Below are 19,837 nucleotides of genomic sequence, written 5' to 3'. Positions count from 1 at the left end.
GGTAGCCTGGGATGGGTGGGGGAGGAGGGATGGAAAAGGACACACTGCATTTTAAAACTTTAAGTCTTATTGAAGGCCAGCCTTCTGATGCTTGGGCGATCATCTGGGGTGGAGTGACTGGGTGGACGGAGGCCCCCCCACCGTGTTCTTGGGCGTCTTGGTGAGGAGGCTATGGAACTTGGGGAGGAGGGCTGTTGGTTACACAGGGGCTGTAGCGGCGGTCTCTGCTCCTGCTGCCTTTCCTGCAACTCAACCATACGCTCGAGCATATCAGTTTGATGCTCCAGCAGACGGAGCATTGCCTCTTGCCATCTGTCTGCAAGCTGACGCCACCTATCGTCTTCAGCCCGCCACTTGCTCTGTTCTTCCCGCGATTCAGCCCGCCGCCTCTCCTCTCGTTCATATTGGGCTTTTCTCATCTCCGACATTGACTGCCTCCACGCATTCTGCTGTGCTCTATCAGCCTGGGCGGACATCTGCAGCTCCGTGAACATCTCGTCCCTCGTCCTACGTTTTCTCTTTCTAATGTTCATGAGCCTCTGCGAAGGAGAAACATTTGCAGCTGGCGGAGGAGAAGGGAGAGGTGGTTAAAAAAGACACATTTTAGAGAACAATGGGTACACTCTTTCATTACAAGGTCGCATATTTCGGCTTGCAGGCAGCCATCGTAGGCCACAGTGTTTTGGCTTTTTTAACCTTCTTAACATGCGGGAAAGGTTGCAAACAGCAGCGCATTTCCCATATCAAGGATGAATTGGGTTGTCCATTTAAAATGGGGTTTCAATGTAAAAGGAGGGGGCTGCGGTTTCCCGGTTAACATGCGTCACAAACACAAGTAAACCACCCGCCCCCCCCCCCCCCCCACACACACACACGATTCTCTGGGATGATCACTTCACCCCTCCCCCCACCGCGTGGTTAACAGCGGGGAACATTTCTGGTCAGAAGAGCAGGAACGGGCGCCTCTGAATGTCCCCTTAATAAAATCACCCCATTTCAACCAGGAGAGCTTTCTGGAGATGTCCCTGGAGGATTTCCGCTCCATCCCCATACACGTTAACAGACTTTTCCAGTAGATGTACTGGCCGCGATTGCCAGGGCAAAGTAATCATTAAACACGCTTGCTTTTTTTTTGTAATGTTTACAAATAGTTACAAAGTTACACTCACCAGAGGTCTCCTGTGTGCCCTGAGGGTCTTGGGTGAGTTCGGGGGTTACTGGTTCCAGGTCCAGGGTCACAAACATATCCTGGCTGTTGGGGAAACCGGTTTCTCCGCTTCCTTGCTGCTGTGAGCTACCTACAGTACCTCCATCGTCATCTTCCTCATTCCCCGAACCGTCTTCCCTGTGTGTTTCTCCAGTGAGAGAGTCATAGCACACGGTTGGGGTAGTGGTGGCTGCACCCCCTAGGATCGCATGCAGCTCCGCGTAGTAGCGGCAAGTTTGCGGCTCTGCCCCGGACCTTCCGTTTGCTTCTCTGGCTTTGTGGTAAGCTTGCCGTAGCTCCTTAATTTTCACGCGGCACTGCTGTGTGTCCCTGTTATGGCCTCGGTCCTTCATGGCCTTGGAGATCTTTTCTAATACTTTTCCATTTCTTTTACTGCTACGGAGTTCAGCTATCACTGCTTCATCTCCCCATATGGCGAGCAGATCTCGTACCTCCCGTTCGGTCCATGCTGGAGCTCTTTTGCGATCCTGGGAGGACTCCATCACGGTTACCTGTGCTGATGAGCTCTGCGGGGTCACCTGTGCTCTCCACGCTGGACAAACAGGAAATGAAATTCAAACCTTCGCGGGTCTTTTCCTGTCTACCTGGTCAGTGCATCTGAGTTGAGAGTGCTGTCCAGAGCGGTCACAATGAAGCACTGTGGGATAGCTCCCAGAGGCCAATAACGTCGAATTCCGTCCACACTACCCCAATTCCGACCCGCAAAGACCGGTTTTATCGCTAATCCCCTCGTCAGAGGTGGTGTAAAGAAACCGGTTTAAAGGACCCTTTAAGTCGAAAGAAAGGGCTTCGTTGTGTGGACGTGTCCAGGCTTAATTCGGTTTAACGCTGCTAAAGTCGACCTAAACCCGTAGTGTAGACCAGGCCTTAGGCTAGTGACTTTGCCTTCTTTTGCCTCAGTTTCCCTGTCTGTGAAATGGGGATCATGATATTGACCTCCTTTATAAAGCACTTTGAGATCTAAAGTGCTTTATAAAAGCTACAAAGAGTCCTGTGGCACCTTATAGACTAACAGAGGTATTGGAGCATGAGCTTTTGACATGCATCCAACGAAGTGGGTATTCACCCATGAAAGCTCATGCTCCAATACGTCTGTTAGTATATAAGGTGCCATAGGACTCTTTGCTGCTTTTACAGATCCAGACTAACACGGCTACCCCTTTGATACTTATAAAAGCTAGGTATTATTAATAACTCTATGCAGTGTATAATGATAGCTATCTACCATAAAACTCGTCCCTCTCCCCCATCTATCACTGTGTAATTTGGCCGGTAGACCAGACACTAGTGAGGGTATAGGACCCATCCTTTTTATCTCTGCCATTTAAGAGATCAATACTCACTCTCTGATATCCACGACCATACTGAGAGGAGATTTGTTCCAAAGCCTTTGGGCTAGTGCTGCCCCCGCAGTATAAATTAAGGAGGAGCCGATCTAGCTGCAATCTTCCTTGAATCGATAAGGAGCAAATTGGCTCATAGGATGTGATGATAGCAAATTACAGGCCTCTCCCTGGAGATCGAAAGCAAAGCAGTTGTGAGCTCGGCCATTGTTCTCAAATTGGGCAAGGGGGATGAGAAGGGCCCTAACAAAACAGGAAATCTAGTCCTAAAGAAGAAAAATGGAAAGGACTAAGAGATGGGAGTTCGCGGTCAGAGCTTCAGTGTGTGAATTACAGGTGGGCTGACAGGATGGAAAAGAAGTACCATTGAGCATGGCAGTGATCAGGAATCACACAAGGTTTCCCCGGGGAGTGTTGTCCAAACAGCTGTGGCGGTGGCCTTTTCCCCTAGAGGACAGGTAGGGACCATCAAATTGTGGAGGTGAATGTGTGGTTATGCAGATGGTGTCGGAGAGAGGGCTTTGGATTCTTTGACCATGGGATGTTGTTCTGGGAAGAAGGATTGCTAGGAAGAAATGGGATCCACCTAATGAAGAGAGGGAAGAACATCTTCGCAGGCAGGCTTGCTAACCTAGTGAGGAGGGCTTTAAACTAGGTTCGCAGGGGGATGGTGACCTAAGCCCAGAGGTAAGTGGGGAAGTGGAATACCAGGAGGAAACACAAGGAGGAGTAACAGAAACTTGGTGGGGCAGTTCACATGACTGGAATACTGTTGTCAAGGCTGTATCCCCACTTTGAACTTTAGGGTACAAATGTAGGGGCCTGCATGAAAACTTTTAAGCTTAACTACCAGCTTAGCTCTGGTCCGCTGCCACCATCCCAAGGCTAATTTCCTTCCCTGGGTAGCCTTGAGAGACCTTCACCAATTCCCTGGTGAATACAGATCCAAACCCCTTGGATCTTAAAACAAGGAGAAATTAACCATTCCCCTCCTTCCTCCCACCAACTCCTGGTGAATACAGTTCCAACCCCCCTGGGATCTTAAAACAAGGAGAAATTAACCATCCCCCCTTCTTTCTCCCACCAACTCCTGGTGAATACAGATCCAACCCCCTTGGATCTAAAACAAGGAAAAATCAATCAGGTTCTTAAAAAGAAGGCTTTTAATTAAAGAAAAAGGTAAAAATCATCTCTGTAAAATCAGTATGGAAATTAACCTTACAGGGTAATCAAACTTAAAGAGCTCAGAGGACTCCCCTCTAGTCTTAGGTTCAAAGTACAGCAAACAAAGATAAACACTCTAGTAAAAGGTACATTTACAAGTTGAGAAAACAAAGGAAAACTAAGACGCCTTGCCTGGCTATTTACTTACAAGTTTGAAATACGAGAGACTTGTTTAGAAAGATGTGGAGAACCTGGATTGATGTCTGGTCCCTCTCAGTCCCGAGAGCGAACACACTCACAAACAAAGAACACAAACAAAAGCCTTCCCCCCCACAAGATTTGAAAGTATCTTGTCCCCTTATTGGTCCTTTAGGTCAGATGCCAGCCAGGTTACCTGAGCTTCTTAACCCTTTACAGGGAAAAGGATTTTGGAGTCTCTGGCCAGGAGGGATTTTATAGTACTGTACACAGGACAGCTGTTACCCTTCCCTTTATAGTTATGACAACTGTCGTGGATGGTATAAACTGTTCAGGAAGGACAGGTACTGGAGGAAAGGTGAAGGAGTTGCATTGTATGTAAGAGAGTGGTATAATTGCTCAGAGCTCCAGTATGAAACTGGAGAAAAGCCTGTTGACAGTCTTTGGGTTAAGTTTAGAGGCGAGAGCAACAAGGGTGATGTCGTGGTGGGCGTGTGCTATAGACCACCAGATCAGAAGGATGAGGTAGACGACGCTTTCTTCGGACAACTAACTGAAGTTTCCAGATCACAGGCCCTGGTTCTAATGGGAGACTTCAACCATCCTGACATCTGCTGGGAGAGCAATACAGCAGTGCACAGACAATCCAGGAAGTTTTTGGAGAGAGTTGGGGACAACTTCCTGGTACAAGTGCTGGAGGAACCAACTAGGGGCCGTGCTCCTCTTGACCTGCTGCTTACGAACAGGGAAGAACTGGTAGGGGAAGTAGAAGTGGGTGGCAACCTAGGCAGTGGGGTCCATGAGATGTTTGAGTTCAGGATCCTGACAAAAGGAAGAAAGGAGAGTAGCAAAATATGGACCCTGGACTTCAGAAAAGCAGACTTAGACTCCCTTAGGGAACTGATGGGCAGGATCCCCTGGAAGGCTAATATGAGGGGGAAAGGAGTCCAGGAGAGCTGGCTGTATTTTAAAGAAGCCTTATGGAGGGTGCAGGAACAAACCATCCAGATGGGCAGAAAGAAGAGCAAATATGGCAGGCGACCAGCTTGGCGTAACAGTGAAATCTTCAGAGAGCTTAAACTCAAAAAGGAAGCTTACAAGAAGTGGAAATTTGGACAGATGACTAGGGAGGAGTATAAAAATATTGCTAGAGCATGCAGGGGTGTAATCAGGAAGACCAAGGCACAATTGGAGTTGCAGCTAGCAAGGGGTGTGAAGGGTAACAAGAAGGGTTTCTAGAGGTATGTTAGCAACAAGAAGAAAGTCAGGGAAAGTGTGGGACACTTACTGAATGGGGGAGGCAACATAGTGCCAGATGATGTGGAAAAAGCTGAAGTACTCAATGCTTTTTTTGCCTCGATCTTCACAGACAAGGTCAGCTCCCACACTGCTGCACTGGGCAACACAGTATGGGGAGGAAGTGAGCAGCCCTCAGTGGTGAAAGAACAGGTTAAGGACTATTTAGAAAAGCTGGACATGCACAAGTCCATGGGTCCAGATCTAATGCATTCAAGGGTGCTGAGGGAGTTTGCGGATGTGATTGCAGATCCATTGGCCATTATCTTTGAAAATTTGTGGCGATCGGGAGAGGTTCCAGACAATTGGAAAAAGGCAAATATAGCGCCCATATTTTAAAAAGGGAAGAAAGAGAACCTGGGGAACTACAGACCAGTCAGCCTCACTTCAGTCCCTGGCAAAATCATGGAGCGGGTACTCAAGGGATCCATTTTGAAGCACTTGGAGGAAAGGAAGGTGATCAGGAACAGTCAACATGGATTCACCAAGGGCAAGTCATGCCTGATTGCCTTCTATGATGAGATAACTGGCTCTGTGGATATGGGGAAAGCAGTGAATATGCCTTGACTTTAGCAAAGCTTTTGATACGGTCTCCCGCAGTATTCTTGCCAGCAAGTTAAAGAAGTATGGATTGGATGAATGGACTATAAGGTAGATAGAAAGCTGGCTAGATCATCAGGCTCAACAGGTAGTGATCAATGGCTCGATGTCTAGTTGGAAGCCAGTATCAAACGGAGTGCCCCAGGGATCGGTCCTGGGGCCAGTTTGTTCAGCATCTTTATTAATTATCTGGATGATGGGATGAATTGCACCCTCAGCAAGTTCGCAGATGACACTAAGCTGGGGGGGGGGAGAAACCCTGGAGAGTAGGGATAGGGTCCAGAGTGACCTAGACAAATTGGAGGATTGGGCTAAAAGAAATCTGATGGGGTTCAACAAGGACAAGTGCAGAGTCCTGCACGTAGGAAGGAAGAATCCCAGGCACCGCTACAGCCTGGGGACCGACTGGCTAAGCAGCAGTTCTGCAGAAAAGGACCTGGGAATTACAGTGGATGAGAAGCTGGATATGAGTCAGCAGTGTGCCCTTGTTGCCAAGAAGGCCAATGGCATATTGGGCTATATTAGTAGGAGCATTGCCAGCAGATCGAGGGAATTGATTATTCCTCTCTATTCAGCACTGGTGAGGCCACACCTGGAATATGGCGTCCAGTTTTGTTCCCTCTACTACGGGAGGGATGTAGACAGATTTGAGAGAGTCCAGCGGAGGACAACGAAAATGGTTAGGGGGCTGGGGCACATGACTTACGAGGAGAGGCTGAGGGAAGTGGGCTTATTTAGTCTGCAGAAGAGAAGAGTGAGGGCGGATTTGATAGCACCTTCAACTATCTGAAGTGGGGTTCCAAAGAGAATGGAGCTAGGCTGTTCTCAGTGGTGGAAGATGACAGAACAAGAAGCAATGGTCTCAAGTTGCAGTGGGGGAGGTCTAGGTTGGATATTAGGAAACACTGTTTCATTAGAAGGGTGGTAAAGCACTGGAATGGGTTACCTAGGGAGGTGGTGGAATCTCCATCCTTAGAGGTTTTTCAGGCCCACCTTGACAAAGCCCTGGCTGGGATGATTTAGTTGGTGGTGGTTCTGCTTTGAGCAGGGGATTGGACTAGATGACCTCCTGAGGTCTCTTCAAACCCTGATATTCTATGATTCTATGACAGGGAGAGTCTGACTAAGGGATTTGGAGAGCCGTGGTGGGGGAAGAGACCTAGCACAGGTCACACACGCAATGAGTTACGCCAGGTCTAGCGAGTGGGGTGGAATGTGCCATGGATAGCAATCTCCCCTCAAGGCTAGGGTCTCCCCGAGCCCATGCACAAGTGGGGCCAGTATCCCCTGGGGATGTTGGCCCCATGGAGAGCCCTCCATGGGGTAAGGCTGGGTAAGGCTAAGTGTGGGTTTTGGTGTTCTAAGGGCACTGTAATAATGGCAGCCAGAGGGGCCTTCTTCAGAAGGCAACAGATCTTGAAGCTGAATGGGGCATGGGGCGGGGCCTGCTGGCAGGGGGAGCCAAGGGACGGTAGCAAGGGTAAGCATGGAGCTGGAGAGGGGGGGAGCCAACCAGACCCCCATGGGAACAATCTGGAGTGGGCAATCTGGCGCTAGGACTGGAATGGCAGGAAGTGCCTGCCATCAAGGCTGCAGTTTATCAGGAGAGCTGTGTGGGATGTCAGGCCTGTACGGGTGCTATCAGGCAAGCCTCGGGAGCATTGGCAGAGGTGGTTGGTGGACCCAGGACTGTTCTTCAGGACAAGCTTACAATGTCTTGTCAGAGCTCGGCCGGAGGGGGAAGGATTGGAAGAGCAGGGATGGGGCTGCAGGGCTGGGGTGAGGGGCATTGTCAGAGAGTTGGGTATCTTTCAAAGATCCAGCCTGCACTGCAATGGTGACTACTCTCAGAATCCAGTTAATGTGGGCTCCAAAATCCAGTTCTTCACCTCCTTCTTCCAAACCCATTTACACTCTGCTGGAGTCTCCCATCTGTTCATCAGCAGTGGTTAATTAAAGCCAGTGGAACTGGTGTAATTGACCTGCAGATGGCGCTATGTAATTTCTGTGTGTGCTGTATAATGACGTATGTCAGATAACACAACACGTTTGCACGAGTAGCTGGACATGAGTTCTTTCTAGGCTATTGGGAGGTAAAGGTCAAGCCATTTGTATCTGGCAAGTGAGTCTCTCTTTAGGTCTGCAGTAAAAGTCTTGGACTTGACAATGACCCCTGTATTAGAAGCCTTTGGGCATTCTTAATATCCCCATAATTGAGACACATAACAAACTTGAGAGAGAGAGTGTGTGCATGTGTTCATTCATCTGTCCCACATTATCCAGCTGTCTCTTCGTCCCCTGTAGTGTCTGGACCAGGTAACAAGTTTATGAATCTGTTAACACATCAAAAGACTTGATCCTTTGGCTGAAGCAGTAGAGCAGGGTTCGGCAACCTTTCAGAAGTGGTGTGCCGAGTCTTCATTTTTTTATTTCTAATTTAAGGTTTCGCGTGCCAGTAATACATTTTAACGTTTTTAGAAGGTCTCTTTCTATAAGTCAAATATATAACTAAACTATTGTTGTATGTAAAATAAATAAGGTTTTTAAAATGTTTAAGAAGCTTCATTTAAAATTAAATTAAAATGCAGAGCCCTCCTGACAGGTGGCCAGGACCCGGGCAGTGTGAGTGCCATTGAAAATCAGCTCACGTTCCGCATTCGGCACGAGTGCCATAGGTTTCCTACCCCTGCAGTAGAGGCTTGTTCTAGATCCAGTGGCCTTGAGTTCAGTCCCTGCAGATGGCCCACCCCCAGGCAGCATCATGTGTAGGCAGCTCTATCTAATGAGCATATGCAGAGAGATAAAAAGATAATAAATTACATTAATGTAACTTTAAGGTTGCACATTTGCCTATGGAAAAGCCAGTCTAGGTGGTAGTCTAAAATGTTCTCTAAGTGCAATGTGTGGGGACTGTGTTGCTGGGGGAATCTTTGCAATTTCTGGCCTTTGTGTTCACGTACGCAGCCCAAGGTATGTCAGTGTCATAGGTGCCGACTCCATGAGTGCTCCAGGGCTGGAGCACCCACCGGAAGCCAGCTCCCCTCCCCCGCAGTGCCTCCCGTCCGCCAGCAGCTCCGCCAATTAACTCCTCCCCCACCCCTCAGCACCTCCCACCTGCCATGATCAGCTGTTCTGCAGCGTGCAGGAGGTGTGGGGGGGAAGGGGAGGAGCAGGGATGGGGCGCACTCAGGGGAGGGGACGGAACTGGGCAGGAAGAGATGGGGCAGGGGTGGAGCAGGAACGGGAAGAGGCAAGGTGGGGGTGGGGGCTTGGGAGAAGGGGTGGAGTGGAGTTGGGTGGGGGTGAAGCAGGGGCAGGAAGAGGCGGGGTAGGGGCTTGGGGGAATGAGGCGGGGCGGGGGGGTTGAGCACCCCCCAGGGCCCGGAGGAAGCCAGTGCCTGTCAGCAGTGTAGGTTTTTACAATGAAATATAAGGTCTGACCAGTGCTTAATTTGTAATGAAAGAGATGCCGGGGCTCAAGCAATTTTTTTTACTTTCATAACTGATGCGCCAAGCCCAGAGGGGCCGGGGCTCTGAACTGCCAGGCCTGAAGGGGCCGGGGCTCAGTCCCAGGAAAAATTAAGCACTGGTGTACACTGTAACTGTCATGAGGCTATATAGATCCAGGCCCAGGTTATCCCTGTGCTGTAGAGCCATGCTGCCAGCAGTGGGGTGCCTAGTGGCTGGGGGGGGGAAGGGTCTCATGGCCATGATTGGAGTGAGGGGTGTCATACATTCTTGTTGAGGGAGAACTGAAAGGAAAGTCACCTGCTTACATGTACACTGCCGCTGGGAGCAAGCCACCCGAGTTTAGGCCCCAGGGGTCAAGGGGCTTGGACTTGGGTGGCTAGTCTGTGCCATCATCCATGCCACAATATTTTTAACCTGCTAGTTCAAGCAGAGTTAGTGCATGTCTGTCCCAGCTGCAGTGTAGTCAACTCTACGGGGTATCTCAGCCTGCATCTACCCTGCAAAGTAGGGGGGTGAGAGCCTGTGTTAAAGTGAAACCCAGGGTCTAACCTATACAGCCAGCCAGGTAAGCAAGTCTGGGTTAAATCCCAGGTAAAAGGGTTGTGTGTGTATGTATGGTCAATAGATGGGGTTAGGGCTAAAAGCCAGGCAAGAGCCTGGGTTAACTCTGCAGGTGTGAGAACAGTTTCTCTGTGAGAGCTGCTTTGTGCCTAGGAGCAACATGCACAAGAAGTGATATCAGTAGAACAATCAAGGATAGATCCTGCCCCTTATGTTGGACAGTAGAACTAACTAGATTATTGACAGAGAAATCAATAGACAGAGAAATAAACTGCAATGAAACAACATATTCAATTGCTCTGTTCATTAGGGCCAATTGCAAAATAAGAATTTTCTGTGAAAATTTTTGAAAGAAACAAAAAATGTCCACTTTGTTCAAAAATTTCCTTTGATTTTTGTCCTTTTTTTGTTTTTTGTCTAAATTAAATGAAACAAGTTTTGAAAATGTTTCTGTTTTTTCTCTTTCTCTCCCCCACATCCCACTAGAAAAGAAGAAAAAAGGGGAGGGGGGAACACAGAAAAAACATTTTTATGGAAAAATGTTGAGCAAAATAAAAATGTGCCCAGGAAAATGTGTTAATTTCGGATAGAGCTGGTTTTTTGGTTTTTTGAGGGGGAGAGGGGAGGGAAATTGTTTTAGCAAACACATTCCAACCAGTTCCTACTCTTTGATATCAAGGGGTGGGGCTAGTCATGAGTGACAGATTGACAAGAAAGAAGACACGCCCCCCCAGTGGGAACCTTTTGAGTCTGTACATCGCTCACCTCCAGTCCATCGTATGCAGTGTTTATATCACATTGTTTTCAATGTGTTTATCTGTGGATGGGGAAATTGGGGGCTTTCTCAGTTCACCTGCTATTGGGTTCTGCATATTACACCTACCACTCTGTGGGTCTGCCACATTCTGGCATGCAATCCAGACCAGTGGAGGGTTGTGTCACCACATACCCTGCAGCCTCGGGTGCCTCAGTGCTTTGCTGTTGTAGCTCTCAACCTGTGCCGCTCACAAACAGCCAAACAGCATGCAGGTCATAACCTGAGTGTCTATGTATAGTCACAGCTCTGGTCCAGCAACTCTGACCCCAGCAGCCTGTCAGCAACAGACGAGCCACTCTCTGGCTTCCACCAGCCTTGGTTACTGTTCACAGGGTCACCCCAACACGCCCCCAGTCCTGGATTCTCCCCAAAACATGTGTTCTGCACTGTCCAGCCCTCTCCTGAACAGTCCAGGTATTAAAGGTTTGTTGCCCCCATCAAGAGTCAATATTCAACAGGCTGCTACTCTAACTGGAGTTACTAAACAGTTCCATTTAAACACAGAACTGGATTAGTTTAGATTAAATATAAAAGAAGTATATTAACAAAAGAAGATAGGATTATAAGTGAATTCAAGTATAGGAGATAGCCAGAAATGGTTACAACCAAATGAAAGTGAAAACATGCACCTAAAACTTAATCTAGCAAGTTTTAGTTCAAGGCTTTAGTTCAGGATGGCCTTTCTCACCCCCCTCTTTCAGCCAGATGGTGACTGACCCTTCCCTTGGTCAGGATCTCTCCCGAAAGCCTAAACATGCTGGCATCTTTGTCTTCTTAAGTAAAAGAGAGAGAGAACTTGGGGTTCTGCCCCTTTCTTTTATAGTCCAGTGCACCTTTCACGTGAATTCTTCAGAGGCTCCATGCTCTTTCTTCCCACCCATGTTTGCTGAAATGCAAATTTACTTTGTCTCTTGCCATCTCCTCCCCACTGGCTGAGTACGCTGTTTACATTATGTACATGTAAATAGAGGTAAACACACATTCCTGTGATTAAGACAGACCCGTTTAACAACTTTTGTCTAGGCAGAGCTGTTTGGTTTTAAAGTGCTCATAACATCACAGAGGGGATTTCATAGCTCTGCATGTAATGTTGCTACACACATTTCACCATGATACTGTTGACCAGAAAGTTGTTAGTTACTAAATGAAACCTCACAAGTCATATTTTGTGCAAAGATTATTACATTGGTATGTAGGGTGTACAGGGCTGCTGTCATTCCTTGGATCTAACCAGAGCTTGGCCCCAGGGGAGGGGGCTATGGCAGGGGGTTCCTAGGAAATGTGTGTGGAGTGGGCAGGGAGACTTCCCTGGGGTGCAGATGGCAGGAGAAGGTATGGCCATGAGGCTGGTGTGGTAGCTGGTAATAGTGCAGTTACATTTATGCTGGATAGGACCCATGGTGAATAGTGCCCTATAGGCAGCAGCAAGGTGCCAGAGTTAGAGAAAGGGACTGAACCAGGACACCTGGATCCTGGTCCTGCTTCTTCCACAGATTCACAGTGTCACCTGGGTGAGTCACGGCATGCCTAGGGGCCTCAATCCCCTCCTCTCTAAAAGCAGTGATGCTAATATCTTGGGGGGTTGGGAGGGCTAATTACAGAGTATTTGTCGAGTTCCTGAGACCCAGGTGTTCCATCAGTGTAATTAGGCATGTAAACACTGGCTGTTTTGAAAGCACTGTCAGATCCTTTGCTGCCAAAGCCCAGGGTCTTGTTACCACCACTCGCTTTCTGGGGTGGAAAGAGATCTGGCTGGGAAAACAACTCAGCATCACTTCGCATTTACCTTGTGAGCCTGCTCGGCCCTGCCCTGAATCCATGGTAGAGCCCCGGCAACATGTTATGAATGGTGGTTGACTATCATAGCAAATCCCTGGCTAGCTGGGGTGGTGCTGTGCTGTGCCATTCCAAACCCCATGGTAACAACAGGGAAAGAACATGGCTCTTCCTTACTCCAAGAGTCCCCACTCTGAGTGTTGGAGAATCTCCCTCAGCTTTTAGCACTAAAAGTCCTGTGACACACGTCAGAGCAGTTCTGATTGTACTCAGTAGATGGCAGCATGGCACACATTAGTCTTCCCTCCCCAGGGCACATGGGTTGAACTGCAGGAAGGCCGAGTAGTCCAGGAGATTCAGGAACAAAATCCAGCTCTTACCCCAGGACAGACCAGAGTGCCGCAGTGAGCTCCTTCTAGTGCCTCTTAGAAGAGTGGCTCCTGCCTAAGGCTCCCTCTGGTCCCAGCCTCAGTGCCCCTTCTCCTCAGGCCACTCCCTTCTTACATGCCAGCATATTCCCAGGCACCCCAGAGCCCTTCCTCCACCTGTGTGTGGGGATCTGAGCCTCCCCAGTGCATAACTCCCCTTCCGTTGTACAGGGCACTCTGTGGAGGGAAGGCTTCCCACGGGCCCTCTGCCAATCTCCGCCAGCGAGATCTCTGAAGGAGGGAAGGAAATCCAACCTCCCTGCCAAAAATATGCACTTAAAAATGCTGCTGATCTTAAATTTTGCTCCATGCTTTGCCTCCCACCCAGGAGACAGAGAAATGCCACCCACACACACAGAGCTGTGCTGAAATAACAGGGAGGAGACGCTGTCAATGATCCAAAACCAGAGCGAAGACAAAAACTCAGTCTGGAAACCTACCGGTGGGATGAAGGAGACTGAAACAGGACAAGCACCTAGGGGTCTCAGCCAACCCCAAGGCCCAGGTGTTCCACATACCCAGAGTAGCAAGCAGGCCTTGCCCTGAAGAGCTCACAATCTAGACCAGGGGTCGGCAACCTTTCAGAAGTGGTGTGCCGAGTCTTCATTTATTCATTCTAATTTAAGGTTTAGCGTGCCGGTAATACATTTTAACGTTTTTAGAAGGTCTCTTTCTATAAGTCTATATTATATAACTAAACTGTTGTATGTAAAGTAAACAAGATTTTCAAAATGTTTAAGAAGCGTCATTTAAAATTAAATTAAAATGCTGATCTTACACAACCAGCCTGCTCAGCTTGCTGCCAGCCTGGGGTTCTGTTCACCTAGGCCTGCAGTGGGCTGAGCAGGGCCTATGGCCGGGACCCCAGACGTCGGGGGGGGGGTGTTTCAGGGGTCAGGGCAGAGGGCTGGGGGAGGGGGTTCAGGGCAGAAGGCTGGGGTGTGTGGGGGGGGGTTCAGGGATCAGGGCAGAGGGTTGGGGGGTGTAGGGCAGAAGGCTGGGTGTGGGGGGGTTCAAGGGTCAGGGCAGAGGGCTGGGGGTGTGGGGGGGTTCAAGGGTCAGGACAGAGGGCTGGGGGTATGGGGAGTGCAGGGCAGAAGGCTGAGTGTGTGTGGGAGTTCAGGGCAGAGGGATGGGGCTGTGGGGGTGCAGGGCAGAAGGCTGGGTGTGTGTTGGGGTGGGGGGGTTCAGGGCAGAGGGCTGGGGGGTGTGGGGCTGCAGGGCAGAAGGCTGGGTGTGTGTTGGGGTGTGGGGGGTTCAGGGCAGAAGGCTGAGAGTGTGGGGGGGGTTCAGGGCAGAGGGATGGGGCTGTGGGGGTGCAGGTCAGAGGGATGGGTGTGTGTTGAGGTGGGGAGGTTCAGGGCAGAGTGGTGGGGGGTGCAGGGCAGAAGGCTGGGGTGCTCGGCTTGTGGGGGTGCTCCCAGCCCCCTGCCCTGAGCGGCTCATGGCAGGGGGCTGGAAGGGATATGCCCTGTTCCACCCCCTTCCCCCAGGCTCCGTCCCTACCTCTCTTTGCGTCCTCTACGGAGCTGTGTGCACGCTCCCGCTCTTCCCCCTCCCCCTCGCTAGGGCCATCAGCTGATTGGCGCAGGGAAGGAGAGAAGGAGGGGCAGGAAAGCACCATGCTGGGGGAAGAAGCGGGGGAGGGGGGAACCTTGGCTGCCGCAGAACCAAGCTTCTGCCTCCTGCCCCCGCAGGGGAGAGCAGTGGGCAGGGGGGCTGAGGGCCGGGACCGCGGCAGGGAGCTGCATGCCACTCAAAATCGGCTTCCGTGCCATGTTTGGCATGTGTGCTGTAGGTTGCCAACCCCTGATCTAGACAGACATGGTGGGCAAGAGACAAAGGGGACTTGCGCATGGGCACACAACAGGGCAGTAGCAGGGCTGTGAATAGAACCCAGTTCTGCCAAGTGCCAGGCCCTGGACCCTCCTTGCCTTTCCTGAAGCAGGCTAGCGTGGAGGAGGAGCTGAGCTCCCCCCGAACACCACTCGCCTCCTCTCTGATATGCACAGGGGCTGCAGTCTGGGTGGCACAAGGCGAGGTGGGGGTGGAATTTGGTGGTTTCACTTCAATACTCAGGGGAAATGAGTTGCAGGTCAGCAGGCCCTGGGAGCAAAGGCGTCTCTGCAGACATAGAGCATGTCCTGGACAGCGCAGCCTCCCTCACAGGCCTCAGCCTGGCCCTGGAGGGCCCCTCCCGCAGTGCGAGAGGCGGGTTCAGGCCCAGGCAGCCCTTGGTTTCTCTGGCAATGAGGGAGCCACCTGGGGGGTGGTTTGTGTAAAGCAGGCTGCTCTGGGACCAGCCACTCTGTGCACATTTGATCACGAAACTGCTGGTCAGTCCCGGCTGGCCAGGGCCAGAGTCAGGCTGGTGACCAAGGACCTGATTCAGTGACGAGCTGAGCGAAGTGTGTGTGTGGGAGGGGGTTTGCATTGGCTGCAATGGCTGGTAGATAAGGGAAAGGCACCAGGTCCCATTAACAGTGCCCTGAGCCCTCCATCCAAACATTTCCTGATGGAACCAAGCACCTGTGCCCGGCCACATTACCCCACTGGTGGAGTCTCCAGACTGAGCGGCTTTGGTTCATCCACTGCAGACCTTCCCCATCCCCACAGACTTCTAGGAAGATGGCGTCCCTAACAGGGGATGGGATTTGGGGGGACACCTAGACCCTACTGGGAAATATCTGCGCTGAAATAGAGTCCTCATCCTTGAGCTAGCAGCACTGACGTGAGCTCTGGAGTCCAGCTTGGCAAACTCTTTGGGCTTCTGCCTTTCTCTGTTCTTGTGCTGCATCTCTCTGTCTTATGACATTCCTCATTTCTTTGGTTAGCTGAGCCAGGCAGCTTCATTTCATCGGCATCAGAGCCACGAAGAGACCTTGCCCTCTTCTCATCAACCAATCTTGGACTGTAGACGTCCAAAATGGAAAAGACCGTTTCATCCATCCCCTTCCCTTGGCCACTGCAGGACATTCCATGGCTTATCCACTGTGCCCCAACCCATGGAGCTGGAAGGCTCAGTCCCATTCCCAGCTCTTACAGCCATCCCAGCATTACGGTAGCACCCAAAGGCCCCAGGGGAGATCAGCAGCCTACTCTAGTCTATGCAGGTTCTTCTCTTACCCTCCTCACCACAGTGTCTGAGCACCTTCCACGAGTGTATTTGTCATGTCTGCTTCTCTTCTCCCCCAGGGAAAGGCCTGTGCTGGGTGCTGTACAAACACAGAGTAAGAGACAGTCCCTGCCCCAAAGAGCTGCCAGGCTACGAGACAAGAGAAGCAAAGGGGGGGAGGGGGAAGAAAGGAAGGATTGTTCTCCCGCCATTGAACTGATGGGGAACTGAGACCCAGAGAGGTCAAATGATTTAGTCAAGCTCACGGGGGACAAAGGTGCTGAGCTGGGAACTGAGTCCCGATCTCAGGCCTCATTGGCCCCGTTTCCTTCCACCACTCCGGTGCCCACGCCCTGGGCTCACTACACACTGATGTCGCCCACATGTCCTGCTCCCCAAGGAGCATTTACCTCCCTTGTGTGGAAGCACAACACCTCAGTCAGGGACCCTCCCCTCCCTGGAATTCAGAGATTCCAAGGCCGGATGGGACCACTGTGATCCTCCTATGTAGCACAGGCCCTAGCTTTTATCCCCATCTGAGCAGCTCATGCACTTCAATGCATTTATCCTCTGCAGGACACTGCTGTTATCCCCATAGTACAGATGGGGAGCTGAGGCACAGGGATACCTAATGGCCTTCCCAAGGTGCCCCAGGAAGTTTGTGGCAGACCAGGGACCTGACCCGAATCCTCCTAAATCCTAAACTAGGAGTTTAATCACTAGGGGGCGGGATAGCTCAGTGGTTTGAGCATTGGCCTGTTAAACCCAGGATTGTGAGTTTAATCCTTGAGGGGGCCATTGAGGGATCTGGGGTAAAAAACTTTCTGGGGATTGGTCCTGCTTTGAGCAGGGGGATGGACTAGATGACCTCCTGAGGTCCCTTCCAGCCCTGATATTCTATGAAACCATCCCTCCTCCCTTTTCACCTCCATAGTGGTGCACAGCGTTTCTGAGATGGGTTCTGATCTCACTGCCAACCCACAGTAAATGCCATCTACTTCCTTTAAAATGATTCTGCAGTTGCACCACTTCAATTGAGCTCAGAGTCCAGCCCTGGGAACTTGCCATCTAGATAAGACATGAGGGACTGGGTGAGATGTAGTGAGAGGTGACACAAGACTGGGGGAGGAGAAGGGGAGGGCCCAAAAGGCTGTGAGGTTGTCTGAATGCATAACGTATAAACAGGTTGGCTTCCCATTGTTATCATAGGTTGAGACTTTCAAAGCTGCCTAAGGGATCTGAACACCCAGCTTCCCTTACTATGTGGGAACTGGATGTCCAAATCCCCTAGGCACATGTGAAAATCACATCCTTAATTTATAAATTGTTGTTATTTCATTTCCTTTTTCATCTAGTTAGTTTTGCAGCTGACCCCAGGGCCCAGGCACTTTCATAGGGAAGTGCAACTGCAGATCTAAGAAAGTCTTATGACTCTGAGAAACTGCTCAGGCAAAGCAGCTATCACCTCTCCTCCCCCGCTAGCCATAGTGCCTGCCAATCACTGTCGGTTGAAAGCTTGCTAAGCAGCTGCTCCTGCAAGGGGAGTAGAGAGAGGAGTCAACCCAGTAAAAAAAATGCACCTCGGTCCTGCTCCCCACCCTTTTGCAATTCCAGGCTCGGGCTCCACACAGCTCTGCCAATGCACCTTTGTCCTGAGTTGCAGTATCGCCTACTATCCCATAAGAACATAAGAACGGCTGTACTGGGTCAGACCAAAGGTCCATCCAGCACAGTATCCTGTCTACCGACAGTGGCTCCACCCTCTGACAAACAGAGGCTAGGGACATCACTCCTTACCCATCCTGGCTAATAGCCATTAATGGACATAACCTCCAGTTCTCTTTTAAACCTTGTTATAGTCCTAGCCTTCACAACCATCCCATTTTGTAAACAGCCACTGAGTGCAGTGGGAACAAAATCCTGCGCATGCCCCTTGTCCAGCCTATGGGGTGGATTTGTGCTCAAAGATTTTGCAGTTAGGAAGAGCGCCTGCACTTTACCCTGTCTGAAAGCCAATGTGGGGAACACTTTACACAGCACAGGTGGTATCTGACGGCTGTTAATAGTTCTCTGAGTGAGCACACGACAGGGCCCATATCTCAGGGCAGCTAGGAGCATTCTCTCCAATGTACTGCCAGCTCTCCTCTTTCCCCATCCTGCAGTTGAGGGAAAGCAAGCCTCTCCCCACTTCCCACTCCCTGGGCTGAACACTCATTGGCTGATCCGTGAGGTTTTCATGCCAGCTTTCCAAGTGAAAGGCCCTGATACCAGAACCTGACTGCAGCTTTAAATACAGCAGGGAAATGAGCAGCAGACTGGATTGTAGCCCAGCGGGCAAGCGGGAGGGGCAGTGGAGTGAGGAAGAGGAGCAGGTGGAAGAGGAAGCTTTCTTAGGAACTGATCTCCTTTGCAGAGGTGAAGCAGACTGCCCTATTGTAATTTCCACTATTCCCCTGAGCTCAGGCTGTAACCCAGCAGAGCATTCTCTCCCCCGCCCCCACCTTTTGGTGTTGATCTATTAATGGCCCCAACCCTGGTTGACCTGGCCGTATGACAAAGCTGGAATTCCTGACTGAGGTCTCATGAGGTCATGCTGCCCAAGGAGGAATCACCCTTATCTATTAACAAGACAGGGAGTGGATGGGAGCACGTACATCCCTGACGTGTCAGGATATAAGCCAGCATGACTTATTCAGCGTAACAAGTGCACTTTTGCCCTGAGACACAGCTGGATGCAACTGGCTGGCTGCCACCCCTTGCACCTGGGAGCAGAGTGCAGGTCTCTTCCAGGCCCTGCCCCACCCTAGCCAGCCCAGCACCATGGGCTATGGGGAAGCTGGGGCTGCCCTCACTGAACTCGTGGGTAGTTTTGGCCAGTGAGAGCATGGGACTCTTAGCACTGCTTAGAGCAAAACCGGTGCGGAGCCAGCTTTCCTCTCATGGCTCTGCCAATGCCCCTCCGTCCTCCCTTCAACCTCCTGCTGCTCTCCCAGGCCCGGGACCCTTCATGGCTCTGCCAGTGCCCCTCCATCCTCCCTGCAACACCCTGCTGCTCTCCCAGGCCCGGGACCCCTCAGGGCTCTGTCAATGCCCCTCTGTCCTCCCTGCAACCTCCTGCTGCTCTCCCAGGCCCGGGACCCCTCAGGGCTCTGCCAATGCCCCTCTGTCCTCACTTGTAGCTTTGCCTTCTGCTATTAAACCTCTGAGCCTCTCTCAAGCCCAGACTGTCAATCAGACTAGACTGTGGGTTTGTTTGATGAGGTCACCAAATCTCCCCAGGGTCTAGTGTGAGACCCACCAAACCCATGGCACTGGTGACCTGTCCTGTATTTGATCCCACATTTCCAGAGGTGAATCCAGTGCTTCTCTCTATGTTCAGGTGGGATTTGGGACCCCCCAGCCTCTGTGTTTTAGGGAAACCTAGGTCCCTTTTCCCCAGCTGCATAGTATCCAGCTTGCTAGGGCACGGCCATGAGGTTCCCTGGGAAGGTAGCTGGCTCCCAGACACATTCCCATGCTCCATGGGGCTTTGTCATTGTGGACCATGCCCACTCGGCTTCAGCAGCAGTGAGTAAAGGCAGAACGCTCTGCCTTAGACTAGCTGGAGCCAGGAGCATGCTGCAGACCCTGCTCTGCTGTAGCAAGTGCCAGGAAAGCCCCTGGGCCTTCTCCTGCCTAGTGTGTGGGAACCACTAACCTGAGGAGAAGCCCCTTTGCTCCCACCCTCCATGGGCCTGGTGGAGTGGGGAAGAGAGTTGGGCTGAGGGAATATGCGGAAAGGGCAGGAGGAAAGTGGGCAAGTGAGGTCCAAGTCTCCATAGGCCATAGATGGAAGAAATT

At 51.0% G+C, this 19,837-nt stretch overlaps 2 protein-coding genes across 3 annotated transcripts in view; one reads left to right on the top strand and one right to left on the bottom strand.

Annotated features, from left to right (window-relative positions):
• INSYN1 (inhibitory synaptic factor 1) overlaps positions 1-19,837 on the top strand; it is a 113,244-nt gene that overhangs the window by 75,132 nt on the left and 18,275 nt on the right. The gene's annotated exons all lie outside the window — the stretch shown is intronic.
• On the bottom strand, positions 60-1,710 carry LOC135973784 (PAX-interacting protein 1-like). The gene is made up of 2 exons (XM_065558606.1): positions 1,170-1,710; positions 60-562 (listed from the first exon to the last, which is right to left on the bottom strand). Exons 1-2 carry the CDS (start codon positions 1,708-1,710, stop codon positions 60-62), a joined length of 1,044 nt encoding a protein of 347 aa, XP_065414678.1.

The sequence above is a fragment of the Chrysemys picta genome, chromosome 10 (assembly GCF_011386835.1).
Source record: "Chrysemys picta bellii isolate R12L10 chromosome 10, ASM1138683v2, whole genome shotgun sequence".
Lineage (NCBI taxonomy): Eukaryota > Metazoa > Chordata > Testudines > Emydidae > Chrysemys > Chrysemys picta.
Note: the sequence above shows the minus strand (reverse complement) of the source record. Positions and strands in the feature narration are given on the sequence as shown.